This window comes from Hirundo rustica, chromosome 4, assembly GCF_015227805.2.
Source record: "Hirundo rustica isolate bHirRus1 chromosome 4, bHirRus1.pri.v3, whole genome shotgun sequence".
In the NCBI taxonomy this organism is placed as follows: domain Eukaryota; kingdom Metazoa; phylum Chordata; class Aves; order Passeriformes; family Hirundinidae; genus Hirundo; species Hirundo rustica.
Window position 1 is genome coordinate 24,627,824 of NC_053453.1, and position 18,916 is coordinate 24,646,739.

Here is an 18,916-nt window from a genome sequence, read left to right on the forward strand (position 1 = left end):
GTGTCTCCACAGCTGTTCCTCTCACGCTGTCTAACACTCTTTGGCACAATTGCTGCTGCAGAGGGGGTTTTTTGCATTATCAGATAGCAGTCGCATAGGTGCAACTATCATCATTGATGGGCTTGACCTTAGCCGGTGGCAGGTTTGTCTTGGAGCTCTTGGCTCTGTCAAACGTGTGGGAAGCTTCTGGCACCTTCTCACAGAAACTACCCCTATGGCCCCCCTGCTGCCTAAACCTGGTCATGCAAAACCAGTGTAGTCCCCCAGGTTCCTTTCCAAACTTGCCTGTTTTGTCATTCTCTATAGAGTGTGGCTGTTAGAAAAAATGGATCTAAGGTGAACTTCTGTAGGACCAGCGTGAAGTGGAGGGGATGGAGAAAAAAATCTGAATATCAGTAAAGCTAGAATACAGATGGAATAAATGACTTATGGAGAAGAAAAGGGTATCATTGATAAGCCAGTGATGCAGGTAAAGGAGCTCCTATTAATACAGAAGGGTATGAGAAATTCTAAGTCAGCTTTTTACTGCAAGCCTGAGAAAGCTGTAGCAGGGAGGATTGTAGCCTCTCTTTGTATGGGTCTAAAATACTGCTGGAATTTGCTGTCCTCTCACTGGTGTTTCTCTGCCCTGGTAATTGATCCAAAGTGTATTATAAATGTAAGAAATAAGTCGGCCAGGAGCTAAAAATTGGAGTGTTTTTACACCGATTACGTTTTATCAAATAGATGCTGAATGCTCATCTGTTGCTTTTACAACCTGCTGGAGTTAGTAAGAGGAGCTGTAGTTGCCTCTGGGCAGGTAGTACTGTTGTAGAAGCATTCATGTGTCCCAAGCTTCAATTATTCTTACTCAGAAGTCTTTGCAGTCAAAAGATTTTGAGATTGCAGTTGTGGGTGGGTGTTTGGTGTTGATCTCTGAGGGGTGTTTGGGGTGGTAAGTGGGTGAATGTTGCCACGTCAAAACATAATTCTACATTTTGCATTTTCTAACTGAAACGGTGCTTACCATCTAGTTCTATGTCCGTGATCTTGAAAAGTGCCGAGAAACAAGAGAATGTCTGTAATACGCAGCCTGAAGAACAGCTCTTAAAGGGTGCTTCCTAGCTTGCTCTTCCAGGATTTTCACCTGGAGTTGACAGCTTCAGGCTTCTTTCACTAACAAGAGCTGTGTAGTCCCTAACTCACTTAGCGACCTTGGGCATTGGTCTTGTTTTCAGGGAATGAATGCTGTCTCGGAAGTGGGGCGTCTCCAGCCCCTCTCGGGCCAGGGAGCGGTGCGGTGAAGGCAGATTTCCCCATCCCGGGATTCAAGCGTGACGGGGCGCGTAGCCTGTCGTGTCGGAGCCCACGGGCCGGGGGTCCCCGCGGTGCGGGGCTGCGCCGGGACGCCCGGGGCGGAGGCGCGCCGGTGCCCGCGGAGAAGCCGGCACGGCTTTGTGGGGTGAGGGGGGAGGCGGCCGGGCGGTGTCCACCCCATACCAGGACTGCTCTGGTTATCTGCTGCTCCTCTGCCATCGCTCCGTTCTCGGTGTTCGCCAGTACGTGTACCGAGGCGTGAATTGCCGTCGTGCCAAACCCCGAGAGGTGCCAAGTGCTGCCAGTCTGCTGGGGCTGCCGCCGGCGCCGCAGCGGGTCGTGTAGCGTCTGCTGGCGGGTTTGAACTCACTGTCTGCTTGTAGCGTTATTGGAAAGCAACTGGCTCCTCGGGATTCCTTGCCTAATCAGAGGTGTTACCTCCTCCTCTTCCCCCAGTGTCTCTTGACATCATTTCATCCATCAGAGTTTCAGAGGAAAAAAAACACCAACCAAAGCAGAACCCACCCAGTCTGAGAGCAGCCCACACCAGCCCCTCAGTTTTGCCGTGACTGCAGGGAAGAGCTGGATCGGGGCAAAGATGAAGGATGGGAGCGGGGCTGAACTCCAAGTCCTGAGGGATTTGATGCAGGGCGAGCCGAGGGGAATCCAGAGCGATGCACCAACCAGCATCCCCTGCACCCCGGCAGGGGATCAGTAAGCCCCGCCATCGTGCGTGGGGATGCGAAGGTGCTTGGCCCACGGGAAAGAAGTAGCCCTCAAGGTGCCTTTGCCCCCGCTCGTCGCTGTTGCTCCATGGGATTTCCTCTGCCCCCCGCAACTGACCTGATGTGGACCGAAGCGTTTCTAACATGAACTTTCTCCCTGGGATCTGGTGGTCTCTTCCCTTGGTCTTAATCTGGGCGACCCCACCGGTCACCTCCTCATGGTGGTAAGCTGTGCAATTCCAGAAATTTTTATTTGCTCTTGGGGAAGGTGGGGTCGGATTAATTGTGAATTAGGGGAGGTGGGGGAAGCCGCTCCCTCTTAGTCTCGCAGAAACGGAGCTCGCTGCTGCCAGCTGCTCCGGTCCAGAAAGCCCGGCCTTAAAGCGAGCGGATTTAGACCGGTCCCGGCACCTCTTTCCACACCCCGTACCCGCTCTTCGACCTTCTCCGCATAAGCACAGTGCAACCGCGGGGGTTACCCCGGCTTTCGGCAGCGGTGCGGGGGCACCGGGCCCGGCGAGGGCAGCGGGCACCGCCCGGCCGGCGCTGCCCGGGGCCGCGGGGGGAGCGGGAGGAGGGCAGGGAGGCGGGAGGGGAATGCGCCTGAGGGGCGCGGGCGAAGCGCTGCTGCTGGCAGCCGCCCCTCCGCGCCCCGGCGGCGCTGGGAATTGGCTACAGCGGCGCTACTTTTTATTATTAATTTATTTTTTCCTTCTTCCTCGCCCTCCTCCGCCCCTCCCTCCTTCACAGTTTCTCCTCGCTGAACTGCGAGGGCAGACGGCTGAGAGCCCTGCGGGAAGCGCAGGGCCTGGCCTCAAGTGATAGTTGATGTCGGTGTGGGGCGTCTCAGGCAGCTCGCTGCAAAACGCCTTAGAATGGAAACATAAACCTACCCCTCAAACTGGGGAACCCCAACCAGGCCCAGACTGGAAAGTCTTGGTGTAGGAGAGGAGTTAAAGCCCTCCTTGTAATCCTGGGGAACACATTTAACCTTGACTCTGGCTGATGCGCGATCAAAGCCCGGTTTATCGGACTGAGCATGTTTCAATAAAATTACTATCTGTGTCCTTAGTCATATAAACGTTATTTATTGTAATGGCTTTTTGTCATGGTGTCTTCTAAATGCCGCTTAACTATATATTTTTTTGTAAGTCACAGCTTTAACGATGTTATGATCGTATAAATAATGAAAATCCAAAAAAAAATTTTTTTCTTCTGTTTGATCCCTTCAAAAAACACCTATAGAAGTTTGGATTTTATGAAAGGTACCTTTCGAAACGTTTCAGGACTAATAGAGAACATCTGGATACAGATGATGTAATTTAATTTTTTCAAGGTTCTTTTTTTTTAAGTACTGCACGGAGCTGCAATAGCGGGGCTTGGGGTTCTCCTCAATGCTTCACATTATTAAAAAAACACAGGGTCGATGACTAATTGTAAAGGATTTCCACCAAAAAGGCAGAGGTAGCTGCAGCTCGGGACCCGCCCGAGGAAGGCTCCGGGGCGCTGAGGACCCTCCTTCCCTCGGAGTCGGTGCACGGGGGTCGGCGCGGGCCCCGCTGCTGCCCTGCCCCTTCCCTCCCGCAGGTACATGGGCGCCGTGGGCTCGTCGCGGGTCATGTGCGACAACGTGCCGGGCCTGGTGAGCCGGCAGCGGCAGCTGTGCCGGCGGCACCCCGACGCGATGCTCTCCATCGGCCGCGGCGTGGCCGCCTGGACGGCCGAGTGCCAGCACCAGTTCCGCCGGCACCGCTGGGACTGCAACGCCCTGGAGCGGGGGCAGCGCCTCCTCGGCCGCGTCCTGCTGCGCAGTGAGTCCCGCGGGCCGCGCCGCCGTGAGGGAGGGGCTCGGGTGGGGCCTGCAGCCTCCGCGCCCACGGGCCGAGGGTGAAAGGGGAGGTTGGAGAGTCGGAGGGGGTACAAGTGTTCCTCCTAAGGATAACGGGGACTGGTTTAGGGCTGGCACCCCGTGGGCAGTGTACGGGAACGATGAGAAGCGGTGGCCATCCTCCTGTATCCTTGGTCTTAGCAGGGGTGAAGGTTGGTTTACATTTCAGGAGGAAAGGAAGAGGACGTGCAAAGTTATTTCAGGGTCTCACAGACAGCAGAACAGCATATATGATAACGTGAAGGTTTGTATTGCTCAAAAACCTGTATCAAATCAGGGAGACAATGTGAGGCTTTGGCATATTAGGAGCTGGCTCTGCAGTGCCCGACTTGACTTTTTTTTTTTTTTTTGTGCACAATGGATATCAAACCCACATATTACGGCCTGCAGGGAAATTAAGGCATCAGAATGTGGCAGCAGGACAGAAGACTTTCCGTCACAGCCCAGCCTCAGGATACCAATACCCGGGATGGGGCCTGCTGAAAGGGGCAGCTCAAGTGCAAACAGGAGCCTAGTGCGCTGGGATGGCAGACGGCAATCGCTCCTGCAGGCCGATCCCCGCTGGAGCCTTTGGCCGGGAAAGCGCAGCACAGTCCCTCCGGGCTGTGCTGTCTGCGGGGGCAGGGGTCTGCGCCCGTGCAGGGGCAGCACTGCCCTCCAGGCACTGCGACATTCCAGGTCAGGCTCCGGGGGGAGAGAGGCAGGGCACGCACATCTGATAGAGGTGAGCCAGGCTTGTGCAGACCCTGAGCAACTGAGGACTACGTTGTGCTTCCCACCCTGAGGGAGGATGGTTAAACAGGGTGGTGTTGTCATCTAAAAGTCAGAGTAAGGCATCTGGTGAGTCTTCAAATCTAAGATGTGGCCCTTTTGACACAAAGAAATGGCTGGGATTTGTTAGTGTGTCCGAATGTCCCTACCCGAGGGATAAACGTGCTGAGATGCTTAGTAAGTGCAGCTCTTTTCGCTAAGTGCCACACCCTGTGCGCATGGCCTTCCCTGGGTGCAGCCAGGGCAGCTGACCCTGCCCTGGCACTTGTGTCCCTGGAATATCCCTGGCATCATTCTAAGCTGTGACCAGTGTGGCATCTGCAAGGAGGGGAGTAGGAAAAGTACCCTGGGGCCATTGCCTCACTGGTGGAGACCGAGAGGAACATGGTAGACACTGGGCATGCTGACCCAAGCAGGGGGATTTTCATCCCGTGCTAGGTTCTGCTGCTGGTAAGCATTGTTTCCTGTAACCAGCTTCGTGTTCCCTTAGCAATTATTTGTGAGTAACTAGTAAGGTCACCCATAGGCTCATTTTCAGTGAGGTTTGTCTGATATTCAGGAAAACACGCCTGGCAGAACATAGCCTAATAATGATGAGGCTATTTTATAAAAAAAAAAGTAAAAATGCAGTTTTTCCAAAAGTGAAGTTTTCGCTGTTGGCTCATGTGAGGGAATGACAGCATCAGGCTTCTGAGCTCTGTACTGAGCCTGATTAGGCTATGATTGCCATGGATATGTAGCTTGATAGTGCTCTAATAAAATTGATTAGTTCAATAAACTCAAAAAACCTTTTCTATTCCAACAATATTGAGTGTTTCTTTTTAATTAACACTTTACAAATTTTTGATATTTCTAAATAATGTCTTCAAAAGAGCATAATTTGTTACAAGCCATGGTAACTTCTGCCTGATTTTGAAGGCAGTGTAGGGAAGGCATGGTTTGCCCAGTCCTTTTGTAAGCTTTTAGCTGCCATTTGCAAAACACACAGCATGTAGAAGTTCAGGGTCCATTTGTAAGTTAAGCATATTGGTGCTGCTGCAATTGAAATGCTAAATAAGTTCTATGGTGTAATTCTGCCTCTACAAAAAAAGTTAACATTTGTCTTTGGGGTCCTCTTTTACTGTGCTGACATTACTTAAGGTTTACAAGCCCTGCAAAGTGGTCTCTCTCACTGCAAGCTGTCTTAGATATTACACAAAAATCTATTTGTCATTCTTCCTATGCTAAAAACTTCAAAAGTAGGAAAATATTCCATTACTATAAATAGATCTGTGGCAATGTAATGTAGCTCTGTATTGTAAACAGTTACTTTTGTTTACAAGAATTAGCAGTTATTACATTGAAATATGTACCTAATCACCTATGAGTAGGCACAGACTAGAAATTCAGATGATCTTTGGTATAGTAAGGTACCTTGATTAGGAGATGGTAAAGCTGCCAGAGCAGCTGGCATGCAGAAGTCACAGCTGCCAGACCAAATCCTGCCTCAAGCATGACACAAGCGGTGCCATTGATTTAATGGAACTTACTTGTATGAATTACGGTTACAGGCTAGATTCTAGGCAGAAAACCTTATATTAACTTAGTTTTCAGAAAATAACTCCCAAGTTTCCTCCCTATCATGTTTTAAGCAGGAAAGTCTATTCCAAGAGCTTCAGGAGAGGAAAATCTAGTTTCAAGAGGTCCTTGCAGTATTTTGCAATGTACATGCTGTTTTAGTGTCCCTGTTTAATAATTTCTTAAACTTATCTCTCAAATAGCACTTCATATATTTTTCTAAATTCATGAAATATGATAGGAATACCAGCTGTCCTATTCACATATCTGTACAGAACAACTGATCCATGGAAGTATATTAATCAATATCAGAAGCAAATGTTTAATGTTTTCCAACTCTAACACTATATTGATGAGCTTTTACCAGGGAGGGGTCCAAGTTTAAGCCATGACTAATTCTGGCTCCAGGGAATGTGTATTTGTGTGATTTCAGCCTAGTTTATCTTTTGCTCTGCAAAAAAGTCCAGGCTAACTGTCTGGATATAGGATAGCCACTCAGAATAGCTACCCCAGTGATATTTAAAGCAGTATTTTTTGTTTCAGGTAGTCGAGAGTCTGCTTTTGTACACGCCATCTCCTCTGCTGGAGTTGTTTTTGCCATCACCAGGGCATGTAGCCAAGGGGAGCTGAAATCCTGCTCCTGTGATCCCAAGAAGAAAGGCCCTGCCAAGGACAGCAAGGGTCATTTTGACTGGGGTGGCTGCAGTGATAACATTGACTATGGCATTAAATTTGCCAGAGCCTTTGTGGATGCCAAAGAACGGAAAGGAAAAGATGCCAGGGCGCTGATGAACCTTCACAACAACAGAGCTGGAAGGAAGGTGGGTGTCCATCCAGTAGATGCCTAGAGATGTTCTTAGACAAGTCTCTTGTGTCTTGGGGCAGTTAATGCTTGGCTCTTGCTGTCTGGTCCCAGCAGTTGTGAAGAAATATGGGAAGAGCAGGAGCCTGAGCTTCTGTTTCTATCTCTCCTGGAGGTTCAATGTGACAGACATCTACAAACAGACTGAATTCAACTGCCTAACAGTATTCCTGTTGGAGTCACTTCAGTCACTCCTTGTGTGATAAGTTAAGCAGAAGTCTAAGCTGCAGGATCAGTTTGGATGGAGGTTTTGTTGTGAGCCTAATTCTTATAAAAGCAGGAGTTTTATTTTTGGTTAATACAGAATACAAATTTCTAAGAGAGGCTGAAGATCATACTGAAGAACAGGCTTGACAAAGAACAAATTCAGAATTAACTCTCAAGAAAAAAACCCATTCTGTCCATTTCTGTATGTGTATGGTAAACTTAATCACAAAGTGAGCAGACATAAAAGGTAATTAGTTCACTTTTAAAGAAAATAAATCCAAAATTCATGTCCCTCCAAAAGGTCAATGGCCTTGGAGCATGACCTGCAACCCCTTTTCTAAACATTGTATGAAAATACCATTCCTGAATTTCAACCAGAAGAGTCTTTACTTTCATCTTGTGGGTGAGTAGAAGGAGCAATTGCCAAGCATATTGCCCACCTCTGGTACAAGGGCTGAGAAATATCTGCACTAACATTTTGTGGTGGTAGTTATAAAAAGTAAGAAAAGTGCATGGAACTGAAATATGCTGTTTCATTATTTAAGACCTGTTAAAAATTTGCTGCTCCCATGGCATCTGAAATAATACAGAAAATAATGTTTTATTGTGCTAGACCAAGCACTTCTGGAATTATTTGTAGAGACTTTTTGTGTCTTTGGTTTTCCTTAATGTATATTTAGTAGGAATTAAGTTGTTTGTATTCTGATCTTTTTTTGTACAGCAAGTAGATGACCTTCCTGAAAAATTTTTGTTCTTCAGTGTCTTTCCTCCACCAGTTTATTGCCAGCAGGTGTAATTAATGTGTAATCTAGGCAGACGAGGCTATTCAGATCAGTGATAAGCCCATGCAGTACCATGGTCCTGTTTCTGTTACTGTCCAAAAGAGGCTGAAGTCTACAACACAAACAAAGATTTTTTTCAGTGGCAAATAAGTTCCATGATGGGAAGTACTTTCTGTAGTATTTGAGCATCTTATTATTTTTAAGTTTTAGAAAACACCTCTGCCAGATACTAAGGTAGTATTGGTAAGGTAGATTTTTAGAAAAAGATCAAGATATTTTAATAAATATATTAAATTAAAAGTAATAAATATGTTCTCATATGCTCTAGGACCTACTTTATGGGCAGAGACACTGTTTTGTATTCACAGTGCAGTAGTGTAGGTTTAGCTTTGCGGGAATCTCACCACCCCAACTGTCCACAAGCCTGGCATTTTAACCTGGGTGAGACCATCTGTGCCCTTCTTTTTGTCTTGCCCTAAGAAAGGGTGTTGATAGATTTCTTTTAAAACTAGACTATTCCAACTGTGTTAATTTAAAAAATAAATAGAACAAATATTTATAATATTCCCATATGAATTATAGCAGTATAGGAACATCACTGACAAAAAAAGACCTGCATTCCTATATGCTTCTTCCACTATTCCAGGAAGTTGTTTTAAACATACAAGTAGTTAAATGGACTTCTGCTCAGATAATTAAAACCAAGCATCTACTTAAATCCCAGATTTGTGATATGTCAATGAAGGTGGGCTGTGGGGATGCCAGAGACTTCTTTGAAGTAGTCATATCATTTACAAGTTGGAAAGAAAATTAAAAGTCCTTTGGTTTTATAATACATTCTCACTTTATTACAAAGTGCTTGACTGAAAAGGGCTGCTTTGGTGTGCATCATTCTCACTGCTAATTATGGAGCTTTCCTCTCTCTTACCTTCTTCCCATGACGACATTCCTCTTGTACAAACTCTGAAAAGTTCATATTTCATGAACCCTTAAGGCATAATGTTTATAGATCAAATATCCATATCTACATAATCAGGAATTAATTATTTACTTTCTATGAATCCATCTGTTGTTTTCCAACATCATACAGATAGCTTAAATATCTGAGATTAAGCTGAAATGACTTTAATGCTATCCAGATGTTAAATTAATGATAAGGGTGATCTCTCCAATGCAAACTAAACCTAATGAAGGTCTTATTCTAAAATGCTTGTTAAAAGCTGTATAAACATTTTAAGTATATACTGTATATTAAAATCCTGCATAGGTCTGATGCCTAACACAGGTACAATGCTTTACACCGTCTTTTAAAAAATCATTTCAATATGAAATGCCTATGAATTTCTGGGCAATATTTGAAACGCTGTTCAGGGTAAAGGGCAACTTCATGAAGATGAGCCGGAGAGGGTCAGCACGGCAATCCTGCAGCTGGAACAGTGGGGAATGGGGGCACTCTCACCTCCCAAGGGGCTGAATGACTCTGGCCATTTCTGATAGTTCCCTCCTCTGCAGTGTGTGTCCTAGCACTGCAGACCACATCGATCCTTGGGCTGGCTGGCAGGAGCAGGAGGGTAAGCCCACCAGCCACAGGATTGTGTGTACGGTGAGTCAAGAAACCAGAGCAGACCAACCACATGGGGATGACTTGATGCTACCAGTGGGTGTCACTACAGACCGTAATTTGGAGACCCATAGCAGGCCTGGCACTACAGGATGGATGGAAAAGGGCTGAGAAGCAATTAATTACACTTTGTTTTACCTGTGTACATTTATATTTACCTGTGCATTTCTAAACAGGCCGTGAAGCGGTTTTTGAAACAGGAGTGCAAATGTCACGGTGTGAGTGGATCGTGCACTCTAAGGACCTGCTGGCTGGCCATGGCAGACTTTAGGAAAACAGGAGATTATCTGTGGAAGAAATACAATGGAGCAATTCAGGTGGTCATGAATCAAGATGGCACGGGTTTCACTGTGGCTAATAAGAAATTTAAGAAGCCAACTAAGAATGACCTGGTGTACTTTGAGAGCTCTCCAGACTACTGTATCAGGGACAGGGATGTAGGTAAGCTTCTATTATTACACATGAATGCTTTTATTTAAGACGTTTGTACTTCAAAGGTCAAAAATTATAATTTTAGTGACTCTGTGTGTGTGTTATATATATATATATATTAAAATCCATGCATGTAAGCAGCAGGAAACAGGAAGGAAGATGTTTTAGAAGGACTCAGTAAAAGAACAGTAGTTCTGTGATGTCTGTAGGTGTACAAAAGCCAGTTGTTCTAATATAATTCAACAGTTTCTGCCAGATGCTATGGGGCCCTCGAGATGCTGTAAGGCAAAGCTGCTTTCAGTATAGGGTTGAGTTGTGCTCTGGAGGTCCATAGTGCGCACAGCCACACTCACTTCTGTGCCACATAGTCCACTCCAGAGCTGCCCCAAGTCCTGTGATGTCCTTGTGATGTCACCTCTTGTTGCACTGCTTCCTTTCCACGTTGTTATGCTGCCACTGCGGTGCCCTCCTTTATCTGCACGTTCTAACAGCTCACTGCGACTGGACCCAGTTCCAGCCTGTCCCCATGTAAGGCGGGAGGTACAGCTTGTGGCAATCCAACCCTGCTTGCACCAGTCAAGGCAGCTGTGGGTAATGTGGGATGAGGCAGCTGGAGGAGTGCAGGTGGATGAAAGAGTAGAGACTGGGGGGACACAGCACACTCGGCTGAGTGACACAGGTGTTTGTTCCTCTTTACGAGGCAGTGTTGGCTCTGTCCATGACAACCATCACATTTTCTGAAGAGTTGTGCCAGCCCCCGTGGGAAGAGATAAAGTGTTGGTGCTGCTATTAACACTGGATTTTCCTGCTTCAGAGACTGGATAGAGACCCACTTAGCAGTGTTACAGAATTCAAGGCATTGCCAAGCACCAGGAATCCTGGTAATGGCTCTTGACCCACGTATAATATTTCCTGTTGTGGCAATTAAAAACTGGCAACTAGAAAACCAGAAATCTGGAAAAGAGAGGAAGATTGAGTAATGTATGAGAGAAGTTGTGGAACTAATTAGTAGGTTGTATAACGGACCAGATTGCAACCCCTATGACAAATCCATAAGTATCTGGATAGCAATGCAGCTCATCTCCTTTTGGCACTGCTGCATGTTTACAGTCCAAGTTTGCTTGGAATAAACATTGCAAAATAGCTGTACTTAAATAAGAACAATATGTGAATTCCTGATCATGTACTATTGACTTCAATGAACCCAGAATTTCATCCAGTACAATTACATTGTACTGTGTTTATGGTTAGTGGAGTCATCAACATAATTTTTAAATGTTTTTTATTATTTTGGCAGGTGATGTTTATTACCTGCACAAGCACATACCATTCCTTGAATAGTGGCTGATGCTGTCTAATCCAAGTGAATAAATGGGCATATTGTGGCATCATGCAGAGATTAATTTTGCAGACTAGGAATTTTTTCAAAACATTTATCTCTTGATGTTGCCTCGTTCATTGTAAAAAAACATGGTTTCTTTTCCCCTGGAGGAAGAACTATCCCGATTCTATGTTAAAAAGTCATTTAATAATCTCTTCGTACTAAGCCTAATCTCATCTGTTAGTCTTGCTGTTGGGGAGGAGAGTGGGCGTTTTTCACCACGGTGTATTATGTGCATTTACCAGACACTGACAAGCCTGCCCAGAGATGGCAAAGTCTGACATGTTCTTTGGCCTCAGCTCAATATAAGACTGCAGCTGAGGTGGTGTTTCTTTGCTGCCCAGAATTCAGAGAATGTGGCTGTTTGGAAGAGCATATTTTTAGAGAACTGCAGTAAACCTTTGATGGGATGTGGGATGCCCTGCTGCTTGCATGGAGGCAAAGAAAGAACCACACATACAAAATGTGGTCTGGCTTTGAGGGAGGTGATTTTGGCAGCTGCACCACTTTTTTTTTTTTCTTTCTTTTTTTCCATTTTTTGGTTTGAGCACTGCAGAGTGCAAGCCCTGTTAAATGACTGCAAATGGAATGTGATTATGGAAGTCTGAGTTTGAAAATAGGTGGGGAGCATCTCAATGTCAGCTGAATCTAATACCACAATGTATGTCCTTGAATACAGTTCTGCCTTTCATTCTCCAGGGAATTCAAGTGATTTAATGCTTCAGGGAAAAAAATAATTATCTGGGGGTTGGTTAGTATTGGAGCTGAATGAAGCATTCACAGAGCGAACCTTATAAAGCATCATGACTTGACCAGGAGATAACTTCACAAACTGTAAAGTGTCCAAGCCAGTGTCCTCTGGGGCTTGATTGTGCTAACACATAGGAACTAGTGAACCCCTAAAAAGTGCTCAAGGATTCTGCCATCAGCAATCTACCCAGGAAAAAAACAGATACCTTCTCTTCCCCCTCTGGAACTTCCACCCTGTGTCTGGCATTCTGTCTGAGGGGGCAGCTGGACATACATTCATGGAACACCGTGAAATGTGGTTTGTTTGGGTATTTTTGGGGTTTTTTTTGTTTTTGTTTTTTCTCTAGAAAGGAAAAGAGGAATAATTGATTTCAGGAGGGATGTAATATGGGAAATCATTAATAGTAACTCAATAGCAAGATAATATAATAACCTGACCAACCTCCTCTTTCCTTGCCTTAAGATTTCACGAAGGAACCAAATGAAGATTTTTCAGAAGTGTTCAGAATTCATTTAACCCTGCACACATAACTCTGTTGAAATAATTTTTGCTCACAATTTCATACACAAAATTTGATAGAAACAGAGCTAGAGCACCCTAAAGAGCTTTTAAAAATCTTCCTATGTAAACTGTTGTTTTTATGAACACGTGGCCATCTCTTCAGTGCTGGCCTGGGAAATTCCAGCCCCTCCAGACAAATCTGTCTCCAGCATGTAGTGCTTGTTCTCTCCAGCCCTTCTGTACTGGGTGTTGTCCATAAGATCCAGTAGCTTCAGAGCTACTTTTCTGTGAACATTTCCTTTAATTATTTTTTCTCCAAGAACACTTGGAGGAAACTAGAGTTGGGGATTTCACTGGTTTTGCACTGGTTTTTTTTCTCTGTGTGTCTGAAAGTCTAATAATAAATGTTGTTGCTTGACACCAGGTTTTTATCAATATAACTAGAAGGAAAAAGCTCTCATTATATACTAATAAATACAATTTAGGCCTTTAAGAATGGAAAGAAAATATTTGTTCAACATAACACATGTTGACTTCCAAAAATAACTGTGCAAACTGAGAAGAAAGGACTTGATGTACAGGCTGTGAAGTTGGCAGTATGAAAAGTTGTGGATGTTTTGGCAGGTAAAGTGCATGTAGGCATGGCAATTCCAACATTTGAAATGAAAACAAAGATTGTACAAAAACTTTGTACAAGTTAGAACCTACTCCTTCCTTGTAAGTGCTGAGGATGTAAGTGCTCTGCCTTATTTTCTGCCGTGTCTTCTGCTGCTTTCAGCACTCGGGCCTGCCAAGGAGTGCAAAAACTTGTCTGGCTTCTCACTGCTGGTTATTGTTCATTTTCTTTCTCACTAGAGAAGCTGCAGAGATTTTGAAAATGCTATTTGAACTTTAAAAAAAGGTTGGTTTTGCTCAAAACCTAAGCCTTTATATGAGTTTGGTTTCACTTTTGTCACAATCTGTGGATAATTAAAGTCCCCTGTCCTAGTTGTGTAGTAAATGTTGATGTTTGGTGGTCAACATCAGAGGATACCAGTTTCTGACTGTCTGTTAGTGGCTGAAATAATTTTGGTTTTGAAGCTGATGGCAAAACTCCTGTTGAAAGCAACAGGAAAACTCCTGTTGATGCAGGTGCACCTGCTTAGGTTGTCCTTTTGCTTTGTGTGATTTCCCCTTACGTCTGGAAATAAGAACATTTGACTTGGAAACTAACTTGTGCCTCAGCTGAGGAATGTGATCAAACCTTTCTGGGCAGTTCCTGATTGATATGGAGTAACATGGGGTTTTCCTTCACCCCCAGGAGTCAAATGACATGGCCGCACTCTGCTCCTGGTTGGGAATTGTGCCGAGGTGGGGGGCAGTTTCACTTTTCCTCCACTGAATTCCTGATACAGAATGGTAATCACATGGGCCACAAGCTTGAGCGAACACTGCGTCAACTAGATCATGCACTAAGTGCCACACCAACTCTTTCCTTAAACACCTTCAGGGCCAGTGACTCAACCCCCTCCCTGGGAAATCCATTCCAATGTCTAATAATCCTTTCTGTGAATTTGGTTGTATTTCGCACAGTCTGGGATGTGGTGCATATTGCTGTGGGCTGACACAAACAGCAGAGCTTACATTCAGGTATCACAGCTGTTTGCTCAGCATCCTGAATGGAGTAGAGTGTGATGGCTGGGAGGCAGGATCTGGCTTTTTTTGTGCCACAAGCTTCCTGTGGGACCACAGGTACATCATGTAGTTCTGCATCCCCCTGACTCCCCAGCCTTGCCTAGACTGGGGGCACTGGGGGTCACTGGAAGTCACTCTTCCCCCATCATGGAGTGATTCTTGAAGAAAAGATCTGGGAAAGGCCGCTTGGCATCGCTGCAATGCCCATTATGCCAGTTGCCTTGGTGCAGCTGGCTCAGCAGGGAGAGCTGCATGGCTGAGGGCTTGTTGAAATAGTGTGTGCCCAAATGGGTCACTGCTGGGGGTACCCCTCCTCCCCAGGCCTTCCTGCAGGGGATCCAGGTGCTGGCGCTGGCTATCGGGATAGTAGGCCAAGAGCAGGAGTTACTGCTGATTTCCTGGTGCAGGGTGTGCCTGATGCACCACATCACTGATTGTTACAGCCAACTGAGATGCTCCTCCAAATATTGGAGGCTTACTTTAAGGTGCTGTTCAGCCATCTCGCCAAGGATGTTAGGCAGAGTGTTGGTTGATAGGCAGCAGCATGAACAGGCTCAAACCCCAAGGAGATTTGGGATTTATCAGGCTGCAGGTGCAGGAGCCTGTTTCTGGCTCCATTCAGTGTGTTTTCTCTCCCCTCTGCCAGTTCCCTCTGCCTGGCTGGCGCAGCAGCACCTTTGCAGCTCAGGAGCCCTGAGCTGGGGCCAGGGGTTCAGCCAATGGCAGCAGCTGGCGAGCGGCTCCGGGATGGGCGGCCACGGGCACCTGTGCTGAGCCATGGGGCTGGAGCCACCAACACCCTTCTGCTCTGCCCGCAGCAGACATGACCCAGCCGCTCCATAGGGAAGCTCTCCAGGTGGATATCTCCACCCAATGAATATTTAAATATTTAAGTAAATACAGGAATCCAGGCCACAGGAGGGAAGCTGAGATGTGTTCTAGGGGCTGAAGCACTTCTCCAGGATAGCAGTTACAACTGTCCTAAATTTGATGAAAAGGAGGAAAATTTGCATCCCTGTGGCTGAGAGCCTGGATCATGTGTCGGTCCCATGAAAAAAAAACAGTTTGAGAAGATGACTTGGGTCTGGTTCCTGAAATCCCTCATTACATTAGTGGTTTGGGGTCAGCCACCATATAATAGGAAGTTTTCCTGATGCTGGGGGGGCAGCAAGGTTTGGAGAGACAGTGAAGACTTGTATGTTATAAATTGCTTTGAGACAGCAGCATCAGTGCATACAACTATAAATTCACCATAGAAAAAAAAGAAAATTGGAATTTATTCAGCTTAAATTATTATTAATTACAATTTAACTGCAGTTTACATTTTTATTAATTAAGAGTGGTTTGCTATCCTAGCTCATGCAAATTTTAATTAACGTTTGCATGTATTTGTTTTCCTTAAGAAGGTAAATGGTTCATGTTCGGTGTGCACCTGCAAATACACGTTGTAAAATATTTCCAGTTAATTTACTGACCACAGCTGTTACTTAGGGAATATCACCTTGCCCAAGAAGAGAATGGAGTTGTAATCAGGTCTGTGGAAAATGTCAGAAGAATGTTAATTTTTTATATACCTGCATTTGATTCATAATAGCAGTACATAGGAAATTGCATGAGGCAATTAATTTTTATGAAGTTTTCAGACTGGTGGTAATAACCTGGCAGCAGCTGTGGTATCTATCCTAAACTGTACTCTAAAATCAGTTTGCGTTAGATGAGCAGTGGCTCCTATGTGGTGCAGTCACTGTTCAGGCTAATGCCTTACAGAGCCATTGTGGATATAGGCACAGGCATTTCAGCCACTCCTCCTGAGTGTTTCCAAGAACGTGACAAGGTGTGGTATGGTTCTTCTCCCTCTTTCTGTCCACAGAAGGCTATCATTTAGTTTCTTCTAATCTCATCGTGAAAGGGGAGAGGAACTCTTGGTGTTACCCCACAGTGATGAGAGGCACACAGAGCAGCAACTCTTCAGCTGCCACCTGAACTGGTGGGATGGGGCCTGTGGGTGGACACAGCCGAGATGCCAAATGCCTGAGGTGCTTCTGCACTCCCTTCTGCAAGATTTTAATCACTTGTAGCACAGTTACTTTACCTACTGAGTCCCTCACTGCCACCAGATTTTGTGGTCTTCTCCTTCCCAGCTCTCTCCAGCAAACCCAGAGCTCCTCAGCGAAACCCATGAGATCCTGAGCACCATGAAGCTGCTCCACCTGGGCGGCTGGGTGCAGGGACCAGGACTGCCTTGGGAAGGGTGTCTGCCCTCTGGAGGGGAAGAAAGTGCCAGGGGACGATGAAGCAAAATGAGACGATATTAACAGAATCAGGGAGACCCTTGAAGTATTTAATCCATTTTATTCCTCCTCATCTTAAGGCCTGATTCCTAGGGGAAATAAAAGAGCAATTTTACCTTTATAGGCATTTCTCTGGTTTGATATTGAATCCTGGCTGATGAGATGTTAAAGGATCAAATACATCGCGAATTATGTCTCCTATACCTATTTTCATATGCTTGCTGTCTTTCCTTAAAATCTGCCTCCTGACCTTTGCTGCGTTCCCTTTGCAGGGTCCCTTGGGACAGCTGGTCGGGTGTGCAACCAAACGTCCCGTGGCATGGACAGCTGTGAAGTGATGTGCTGTGGGAGAGGCTACGACACCTCCCGCGTCAGCAGGATGACAAAATGCGAGTGCAAATTCCACTGGTGTTGCGCTGTGCGCTGCCAGGACTGCCTGGAAGTGGTGGACATTCACACCTGCAAAGCGCCCAAGAGCGCTGGCTGGATTTCCCGGACATGACGCACAGGCCACTGATGCTGAGGACCACAGCCCTTCCCCTTCCTGGTCCATGCAGGGAATGCATCAGAGGTCTTTTTTACTTTTATGCCTGTTTTGCCTTTGTTGTTCATTGCACAGAAGCTGCTGAAAAATTGACATAAACCCTGCAGCATTTACTTTGCATTTCTGCATGACGGTGTTGCTGCAGACTTGACTCTGCATAAACCGATGCAGCTCTGGAAGGACATACTTATGCCACGACTCTTCCAACCACCATGTAACTCTCCTCCAGAATCCTTGTGGCATTTCATTCTTGCCATCAGGAACACAAGGAGATACAAAATACGGCACTTTTACAAGATCACCACTACCAACCACATAGGCTGGGCTTGCTCAAGCATCTTCTGAAGGATTTTGGGAAGGTCACAGGAGAGCCCTGGATACCAAATGGCTCAGGAGTCTGCGCACTGGTTGGTGATTTCCCTATGAAAGAAAATTTGTGGCCAGATTAGTGAAAACTGTTGTGGAAGGGTGTTTGTTCATCCCTGGTGGACTGGAGTTTCCAGTAAGGTGGCCACCTGAGGCCACCCTGGCCACCATCAGCACATAGTGGTTTCCTGTGGGGCAGGAATTGGCCCGTGGCCTAAACAAAGGAAGTTGCAGGAGATGAATTCAGCCACAACACTTTGATGAACTATTAGAGTCAAAGCAAATGTCTTAGTTATATGTTTGTGAAAACTTGCCCTAAAAGCTTTTAAAAAGTAATTAATATTAACTGCTGAGGAGCTGGGGTTTTTTTCTGACCTGAAGGATTGAAGAGGATGGTTTCTCACCCTAGTGAAAGCTGGGTACAGGACACTCAACTACCTAAGGATAAGGTTTCCTCTTTTTCACATACACAATAGTGGAAAAATATTTATGAACAGTGATGGAGAAGGAAATACCATACCTCAGTAATGACATGGATTCTGAAGAAGTTATCAGCTTCTATGTTCTTTTAAAGTTAATAAACCTATTAAATGTGCTCAAAAATGATACTTTCCACCAGATGGGGACATCCAAATTAGATTTTTTTTCTGCATATTTTCTGCAAAACCACATGCCTGTGATTCAGAGTGTATGGGCTTGTGATGGAGGCAGTTACGGGTTGTGCCAGGTCCATATGCTGGGCTGGGAGCAGCACAAAACAAGTTGCTGTAAAGATGTACAGGATTATGAGGCCCAGAAATTGCAGCCTTGGTGGAGAGGAACTGGTTCAGAGAGGGACCAGCTGCCTCTCCTCAGGGCAAAGACCAAGAGAAAAATGGGTTCTGTGCCAATAAGTATAATAAGGCTCTGAAAAAACACCCATGAAGAGTAGAGACAGGCAAGGTAATGAAAAAATAACATAGGAAAAGGAGGTTGAATGAGGGTTAGAACACATTGTAGATGAAGGTAAAATTTCCATATGAAAATTAAATAGACTGGAAGAACCCTAGCAGGTACAAACAGTGCAGGAAAAAGTAATATCCAAGTAGCTAACCAAGGCAATAAAGTGAATACTTTGGGTATGTTTTGTTTTTGGAACTTTCCTGAAAGACAGTTTAAAAAGAAGGGAGGTTGGCATGAAGTGGTTTTGAGGGAGCAGCCATTTACATCTGCAAGGCTTTCAAAAAGGTTTGTATCATTAAAATGGGTTATTCATCTCCAAAAGGCA

At 45.5% G+C, this 18,916-nt stretch overlaps 1 protein-coding gene across 1 annotated transcript; it reads left to right on the plus strand.

Moving 5' to 3' along the window:
* Positions 1 to 2,118: 2,118 nt before the first annotated feature.
* WNT2 (Wnt family member 2) lies at positions 2,119 to 18,231 on the plus strand. Its single transcript, XM_040062182.2, has 5 exons — positions 2,119 to 2,245; positions 3,609 to 3,832; positions 6,781 to 7,058; positions 9,886 to 10,150; positions 17,012 to 18,231. Exons 1-5 carry the CDS (start codon positions 2,166 to 2,168, stop codon positions 17,239 to 17,241), a joined length of 1,077 nt encoding a protein of 358 aa, XP_039918116.1. The 5' UTR covers positions 2,119 to 2,165; the 3' UTR covers positions 17,242 to 18,231.
* Positions 18,232 to 18,916: the final 685 nt, after the last annotated feature.